This window comes from Odocoileus virginianus, chromosome 20 (assembly GCF_023699985.2).
Source record: "Odocoileus virginianus isolate 20LAN1187 ecotype Illinois chromosome 20, Ovbor_1.2, whole genome shotgun sequence".
NCBI lineage: Eukaryota > Metazoa > Chordata > Mammalia > Artiodactyla > Cervidae > Odocoileus > Odocoileus virginianus.
In genome coordinates this window covers 5,982,737-5,990,796 of record NC_069693.1, presented here as the reverse complement: position 1 = coordinate 5,990,796, position 8,060 = coordinate 5,982,737, and the positions used below count along the sequence as shown (strand labels likewise).

The window sequence follows — 8,060 nt, the reverse complement described above, 5'->3', positions numbered from 1 at the left end:
CCAGAGTCTTGTTTGTAAAATTTGGCCAACTCATTTTTGTGACACGTGCATGCTCAGTCATGTCTGACTCTTTGCTAACCCATCGACTGTAGCGTGCCAGGCTCTGTCCATGGAATTTCCCAGGTAAGAATACTGGAGTGGGTTGCCATTTCCTACGCAGGGGATCTTCCCGATCCAGGGATCGACCCCACGTCTCCCAGGTCTCCTGCATCTCCTGCATTGGCGGATTCTTTACCAGTGAGCCACCAGGAATACAGTTATTCATTGTTTAGTATTTCTGAGTAACAGGGAAATAGCCCCACCCCACAGCCTAACGGCCAATTAGGACGCGATCCGCCTCTCGGAATGCAAATTACCGGAGAAGTTGCCAATCACAAAGTGCCAGCCCCGCCCCCTTTCCCCACGATGACGTGGCCAACTCCTCTCTTCTGAAGGCCAATCAGAGCGCGGTCCGCGCAAATTGCCCCAGGAGCTTGGCTCAGAGCCCTCAGCATCAGGTTAGGGGAGTGGGTTGCCATGGTCACCATTGAGGGGCAGGACTGAAGGGCCAGCGGAGCCTCCAGAGACAGAAAAAAAGCGAGGGGCAAATTCTGGTTATCTGCTTCCTCACTTCCTTCATGGGTGAGCCAGGTGTTTCCCTGCCTCCGTCCCATGCCTCTTAAAGCCTGTCACCTGTCCTCTCCTCCCGTCCCGTCCCGACTGGCACGGATGATCTGGGAATCGCGCAGTTAGAACACCCTGCAGAAACTGCTGCAGGCTGTTGCAAGAGAGGTGGAAGCCCTTTTCTTTTTTTCGGGGGGGTGGGGGGGGCGGGGAGGTGTGGGTTGCGCTCCGTGTGGCTTGCGGGATGTTTGTTCCCGACCAGGGACTGAACCCACCCCAGCAGTGAAAGCATCGAATCCTAACACTGTTATCACCAGGGAATCCCCAGAAACCCTTTTCTGATAATACATTTTGCTTCCAGAAGGGCGCTATACTTCAGTCTCCTAATTGTATATCTGGTTTAAGTCTTACAATAGATGAGGAAAAGGGAGCTGAAAGGTTAGAAGCTCTTCCCAATATCACACAACTAGGTTTAGGGGAGCCTGGTTTTGAATAGCAAGTACATCTCCAGAGCTCCCACCCCATCCCACCGCCTCCGATCTTTCCACTGTGCCCAAAGTAGAAGTCGGGAAGTGATGAGAGAGTGAAAAAAAGAAATTCAGAGAAAATGAGAGCTGGGAGAAAGAGATGGAGACCTATAGGAAGAAAGGGGTTTGGGGGGAAGAACATGAATGAGTCAGGCAGAGAAAACAAAGTGCTCGCTTTGAAGGAAGCGAGCTCGCTTCAGCAGCATGTATACTAAAATTGAAATGATACAGAGAAGATTATCATGGCCCCTGCGCAAGGATGACATGCAAATTTGTGAAGCGTTCCTTATTTTTCTGAAAAAGTAATTGAAGAGTTTAGGCATAAAGAAGACGAAGAATCCCCAGAGGGCCGGGAAGCCAGGAGGAAGGAATTATAGAGACTCCGAGAGAGGACAGATACCCAATGAGCTACAGAGACCCAGAGAAGGGCCAGTGACCCAGAGTGGGACAGAGACCAGGGAGGTTACAGAGAGCGAGAGAAGAGGGGAGGATGGAGATGCAGGGTGGGTTGGGAGCAGGTGTGCGAGTGGAGAGGGACAAAGGCACAGAGTGGGAGTGAGGGGCAGAGCTGGGGCAGTGGCGTAGAGGAGGTGGGGCCGAGGGGAGGAAGAATGAGTGGAGGGAAAGATGAGGAGAGGGGGACGCAGGGGTAGAGGCCAGCGTAGCGGACGCAGGGCCCGCCCCCGTGCACGTGCGCATACACCCCCCACCACCACACACAGGCACGCGAGGCGCAGTCGGGAGGCGCAGCAAGGTCTTTATTGCGGTGGGGCGGGCAGGCGCTCAGGGCGCGTCCAGCACCAGCAGCTTGTGCATGTACGAGTTCAGCCAGTGGCGGCGCTCGAGGGCGGCCAGCAGCCGCGCGCGCTCCCGGAAGGCCGCGTCGTCCGCCAGCGCCAGGCTCCGCCGCGACTGGGGGGTGGCCGGACCCGCCCGAGCCCCGCCGGGGTTGCGGAGTCTGCCGGGAGATGGAATGAGGCGGTTACCGTGGGTCCCGGCCCGCCGCCCGCCGCCTGTTCTCCCCGCGGTCTAACTCGAAGCCCTGTGACTGCACCAGCTGCGGAGGGGCTCGGTCTCTGTCGCCCTGTCTCTTGCTCTGTGTGGGTCTTCGGCTCAGTGTTCACCAGGTTCCGAGCCTCCTGAGTACAGAGACCGAGTCTGATACCCCTGTCCGGCCCCAGCGCTCGGCGCACGCGTGGCACACACCGCAGACCAAATAAACGTTGCTCAGGGAACAAACTCGTTCCTGCTTCGATTCCTTTCAAGTCTCTCAAAGCCTTTCTCAGAATCCTTTTGTGTCTCTTTGTTTTGCAGATTACCTACCTGTCAGCCTCCCATCTCTGACCTCTCTGGGTCTCTATTTCCCCTTTCTGAGTCTTTGTTCCCCATTCTCTTTGGGTCTCTTTCCACCTCTTGCAGTCCCCACCCTTCCTTGGGAGACTTGGATGTCCCACTTACCTGAAGACCCCCGTGGGAGGTAGGGCGACTCCTGAGGCCGTGCGGTGGCCCCAGGACACAAGAAGCAGCAGCAGCAGCAGCAGCCGCACCCGGGGGCCCCTGGGTACCTGGCGGGTCTCCATCACCTGTGGAGAGACAAGAAAGAGCTCGGTGATGCCCGCGTCTGGGCCCAGAAACCAGACCCCATCATCCCACCCACCCACCCCTGAAGCCCATTTGCAGGGTGCCCTACCGCGCAGTGGGCTCCCAGCAGCGAGTCTGGCACCCCCTTATATCGCCTCCACAGCCCCCGCAGCGGCCAGTGACGCAGACCAGGGGGCCGGGGGCACCGGGTCACCCCCACCCCAGGCTCATTAGGAGCTGCCAGCGGTAATGAGGAGCCGGGGGTGGGGGGCCAGCCGCTGCCTTGGCGGCCACCCACTAATTGGGACCAGGAGCTGGGACCTGAGGAGAATCGGGAGGGGGAGAGACAGACAGACAGAGAAGTGGACACGGGGGGTGTGTCAGAGGGATAAAAATAGAGACCAGCGGAAGGACCATCAGAGCAGGAGCCAGAGACAGAGAAAGAGACAGGGGAAGGAACAGAGGAGGGACCGATGGGGAGAAGCAGAGACACAAAGAGATGAAGCAACCATGAGAGGGAAGGACAAAGAATGACAGAGAAAAGGAAAGAGAGGGAGAAAGGGAGCAACAGAGGAAGTTAGGAGAAGGGAAGGAAGAGAGAAAAGAGGGGAAAGGGACCAAGAGAGCAGTTATGAGATGGAGGATCAAGGGGGACGGCACTCAGAGAGACAGAAGGAGATGGAAGGACAGCCAGCCAGCCTGGGCAGAGATGTCCAGAGCCAAATCCAGGCAGGCAGAGACCAGAAAGACTGAGAGGTGGGAGACGGGGGTAGGAAAGAGGAGGCAAAGGGGATGTGTGGTGGTGGGAGGTGAAGGCAAGTATAGTGACAGGCAAAATCAGGAAAGTCTTAGCGACACTGCATGGAAGGAGAAAAGACAAACAAGGGCCCTGACTACCTGAGGTTGTGTCCAAGCCCTTCCTGGGGAGGAATTTGGAGGTGCTGTGAAGATCAGGCCCATCCCCCCAATACTGGCTTTTAAGAGGGTGTGCTCTTCATGATGGGATGGTAGGCAAAGGTTGGGAAGTCCCAAAAGGCAGCAGCAATCTGGGTCTCTGATTGACAGGACATGGGAACCAAGACTCCTAGTTCCCCAGAGAGGAGGGGAACAAGGCCTGGGTCTGGAAACCTAGATTCCCAGATCTGAGGGGAGAGGTCTGGGCGGGGGCGGGGGGGTCCCAATTTCTGGATATTGAAGTGGGAGGCTATCAGGGACCTGGATGCTTGGTTTGGGTGTAGGAGAGGGCAGAGGGTTGGGGCCCCTAGATTTGCAGGGAGGAGAGCTTGGTTGGGCCACACCCCTCCACCAGATGATCCAGTCCCTAACTCCCTCCCCCACTCCAGAAACAGTGTCCTTTATCTCTGGCCCTTTAAGAGCTCAAGCTGTCGCTAGGCTCCCAGGATCCCAAGGGTGGGCATCAGTTGCATCACCTGCGCCCCTGGGACCCTACCTCCTGCCACCCCACCCAGAGCCATTCTGCAGCATTCACCGATCTCTGCATTCAGCTCTGTTCACCTGTTGTTATTTTGGACCCCACTGAGCAGGTAAGAGACCCCAAACCCCAAGTGATCCCATCCCATTTGGGTGTATGCCCACGCTACCTCCACCTAACCACAGACCTAGGTATCCCTGCCCAAGACCAGCCTGAAACCTGGGATCCCAGCTTCCATCCTCCATAGAGACACGAGTCCTGCCCCAAGCTGTCTCCTGAAGGCTGAGGAATCCAGACCCCTTACACACCTATCTCTGGAGGATAGGAGACTCAAGAGTTTCCAATCTCCTTCTAACTCAGGACCCAAGAGTTCCATACACCCATTTCCTTTCTCTCCTGTAATCCACAACCCACCCACCCCCAAGCTTTGCTCCCTCAAAATTCTAGGCATCTGAACCTTCAGGCCTCCTCAAAATTCTAGGCATCTGAACCTTCAGGCCTCTCCTTTCTAGAGAATTAGGAATTTAGATCCACATTGCCCTCCACCCTCTGGTAACAAGGAGTCTGAACCCCCAGCAGCCTTCTTGACCAGGATCCAGGAGTCTTCCGCCTCCTCAGGTTACAGGTATTTAGGCCCCCTCGCCTCTCAAACCCAGGCGGTCAGGCCCCCCAGTCGTTCCTTCTGACCTCTAATGTAAACAACTGTTGAGTCAAGATATCCCCAGGGCCATTGAAGAGGAATTGATCCCATGTCCCCTCAGAGGTCTACACACTTCAAAGCCAAAGTCAAAGAGATCTGGGGGCTTGGAAATGTGTCTTTCTTTCCCAATTTTCCTGGGACCCCCTTTGGGGAAACAGATAAGGAAATTTACTATGACTCCCAAGAAGCCCTGCGCCTCAGTCTCCCTTAGCTACCGTGGCTTCCACCCCACGACCTACTGGGGAGTTGCAGGTGGCATCTCCTTTTCCTGGCACCGACCTGGGTGGTGCTAACATGGTCTATCTGGGGACCACTGGGCGTGGCCTCCGGAGTGGGCAGAGGCCCCTCCCTTGTGGCTCTGGCCTTAACCCCTTCCTTCCCGCTCCCCTGCTGCTACAGGTATCACCCAGAGCTATGAAATCCTTCAGACCAATCCTCTTCCTTCTCGTCTTCCTCTTCACCCGGCTGGGCTCCAAGGCCGCCCCTTTGGTCTCACTGCCTGTGGGCTCCGACTTGGGGATAGACCACCCCTCCCAGCCCTACCCTCCGGCTTCTGAAAATTCCACTCTCTATGGACCTAACCCAGAATCCCCAGGGGCTGCTTATCCCGAGCCCTCCAAGACACCTCATGTGATTTCCTCTGAGCCCTCCCCCCTTGCCTTCACTGAGACCCCCAATACTGACCTCCAAGAAACCCCCCACCAAGAGCTTCCTAAGGCCCCCAAACCTAACTCATTCAACACCTCAACACCAGAATCCCTGGACACCTTCCAAATCAACCCCTCCAAAATGATATATCCAGAACTATCTGACACCCCCAAAGCTGACCTGACTGAACTTCCACACACACAATACCCTGAGGCCTCTACACTTAATCCCTCTAAAACCTCACATCCAGCATTTTCTGAGACCCCAAACCCTGACCCTACCCAAACTCAACACCAAGAATCCCCAGAGATTTCCAAGGTTAACTCCACAGAAATATCACACACAGAATCCTGTGAGAATCTCAACTCTAATCCCTCTAAAACCTCACACCCAGCATTTTCTGGGACCCCAAACCCTGACCCTACCCAAACCCTACATCAAGAATTCCCAGAGATTCCCAAACTTAGCTCCCCTGAGATATCACTTGCAGAAACCTCTGAAACCCGAAATTCTGACCCCACCAAAATCTTTGACCTCAAGTCTCTGGAAACCCATGACCCTGACACCCCAAACTCTAAATTCCTCCAGACCCTCCATCCTGACCCTACTGAAACACCCCACCCGGCATCTCATGTAGGCCACAAACCCAACCCCACGGAGATTCCCCAAACAAAATTCCCCACAACCCTCTACCAAGACTCAACAGAGATCCCCACGGCCTCTGACCCTGAAATCTTCACTAGCCTTGCCCCAGAAACTCCTGCACCCTTCAAAGAAGAAGTTACTGCTCTTAATGAGCAACCCCTGAATCCCAAATCAGAAGCACTTGCAGCCACCCAGCCCACCACTCTTAAATTGCCCGCCTCAGATTCTCCGGGGACAGTTGATCTGAAAGCCCCCCAGAATTCTAGCCCTATAGGGCCCGACGCCCCTCCTCCCTCAGCCCGGATTGCGGGGGCCCCTGCTCCTCCAGGGCCCCCCAATCAGCAGGCCCCAGGCAGTCCGCGGGCCCCCCAGCGGCACAGCCGAGGTGAGAGAGTCAACACTATCATCGTGTTGGAGCGAGTACAGGAGACCGGTGAGGGGCTGGGATCACCCGGGCTGCTGGGTCTGAGGGAGGAGGGGCTGGAGGCCTGGACCCCCGGGTCTGAGGGAGGAGGGGCCGGGGGTCTGGACTTCTGGGTCTGAGGGAGGAGGGGCTGGGGGCCGGGACTCCCGGATCCGAGGGCGGAGGAGGGCGGGATCTGGATTCCTGGGTCTGAGGATGGAGGGGGCTGGGCGGTTACAGTGCTCAGTCTCTGGGCCTCGTTCCTCCAGGCGTGACCCTGGTGGGGCGTCCCCGGGGCGCGGCAGGCGGGGCCCTCTGCCTGTTCCTCGCCGGGATCGGGCTGCTCATCGGCATTTTCCTGGTGCTGTGGTGTCTCCACCGCCGGGCGGCTCGACACCGGCCCTTCGCACACCACCGCCTCCCGAACGACGGAGATGAACCGGGTGAGCCACTCCTGCAGCGTCCCGCTCCTCGAGTGCTTGCACGTGTCCTTAATCTGGCTTCTCCTGGCACTGAAGGGTGCCCTACCTAAAAGTACAGGTCCCCATCCAAGGTCAGTAGAAGCCCTGACCCCCAATTCTCTGGAAATTTCACCAACACCTGTGAAGTTGCTCCCCCAGCGCAGAGTGGAGTTGCCCCCCTCCCCCCTCCTGGTGCGCGGCCTGCCCCGCCCTTGCTGCGCGGACGCCACGCCCCCCTCACTATTTAAGGCCCCTTAAGATTATTCGCTGCCCTGGTGGCTCAGAGGTTAAAGCGTCTGCCTGCAATGTGGGAGACCTGGGTTCGATCCCCGGGGTGGGAAGGTCCCCTGGAGAAGGAAATGGCAACCCACTCCAATATTCTTGCCTGGAGAATCCCATGGACGGAGGAGCCTGGTGGGCTACAGTCCACGGGGTTGCAAAGAGTCGGACACGACTGAGCGACTGAAGATTATTCGAAAACCCCGTTCCAGTGGAAGCTTGGAGTCCTCGCCCCCGTTTCCTCATCGGCCAGCGGCTCAGTAGAGGGGACAGGCCCCCAGTCAGCCCGGGGACGACCTCGCTCCTTTGTCCCCATAGTTATGCATTTGGACGCCCCGAAGGAACCCTACGACCTCTACTTTTATGCGCCGGACGCCTGGGTCCCTTCACACATCGCTACCAAGCAGCCACCGCCCACCCCCCCGCTGCCGCCCAAGCTGCCTCCGCCGCCCCGCGGGGGCCGCCCCCAGCGCCTGGAACCGCTCTCCCCTGCCACGCTCCCCAACAACTTCCTGTGAGCCTCTCCAGACCTGCGCCAGCCCCAGACGGAGGAAGCACCCAGGGGTCCTGCCCCCGGGGTCAGCTTTGCTACCTAGTGGTCCTCTAGGATAGAGGACACCCAGAAAATGCTTTAGATGTCAGCGGAGAACACAGTCTGAGACCGAATAAATCGCGTGTTCCCACAGCTGGACAACTCCTCTGGCCTAAGTCCTGGGAAAGGAGGGTGGCTGGGGTCAAGGAGACTGGGGGCTCCTCGGTAAGAGGGAGAAGGGGGCTGGAG

The 8,060-nt window shown here is 57.5% G+C and overlaps 2 protein-coding genes and 1 non-coding gene across 4 annotated transcripts; 2 read left to right on the top strand and 1 right to left on the bottom strand.

The window, feature by feature from the left end:
* Positions 1–1,321: 1,321 nt before the first annotated feature.
* Positions 1,322–1,424, top strand: LOC139030148 (U6 spliceosomal RNA). Its single transcript, XR_011482454.1, has one exon. It is a non-coding gene; the product is annotated as a U6 spliceosomal RNA (small nuclear RNA).
* Positions 1,425–1,819: 395 nt separating this feature from the next.
* PTH2 (parathyroid hormone 2) lies at positions 1,820–3,896 on the bottom strand. 2 transcript variants are annotated; one of them, XM_070450524.1, is made up of 3 exons: positions 3,609–3,896; positions 2,589–2,713; positions 1,820–2,088 (listed from the first exon to the last, which is right to left on the bottom strand). In XM_070450524.1, the coding sequence occupies exons 1-3, from the start codon at positions 3,669–3,671 to the stop codon at positions 1,914–1,916; spliced, it is 363 nt and encodes a 120-aa protein (XP_070306625.1). In that variant the 5' UTR covers positions 3,672–3,896; the 3' UTR covers positions 1,820–1,913. The 2 variants fall into 2 exon arrangements, with proteins under 2 accessions (XP_070306625.1, XP_020741297.2); XM_020885638.2 differs by lacking the exon at positions 3,609–3,896 and adding an exon at positions 2,821–3,508.
* Positions 3,897–4,525: 629 nt separating this feature from the next.
* Positions 4,526–7,958, top strand: GFY (golgi associated olfactory signaling regulator). The gene is made up of 3 exons (XM_020885669.2): positions 4,526–6,569; positions 6,809–6,982; positions 7,598–7,958. The coding sequence occupies exons 1-3, from the start codon at positions 5,138–5,140 to the stop codon at positions 7,795–7,797; spliced, it is 1,806 nt and encodes a 601-aa protein (XP_020741328.2). The 5' UTR covers positions 4,526–5,137; the 3' UTR covers positions 7,798–7,958.
* The last annotated feature ends 102 nt before the right edge of the window (positions 7,959–8,060 follow it).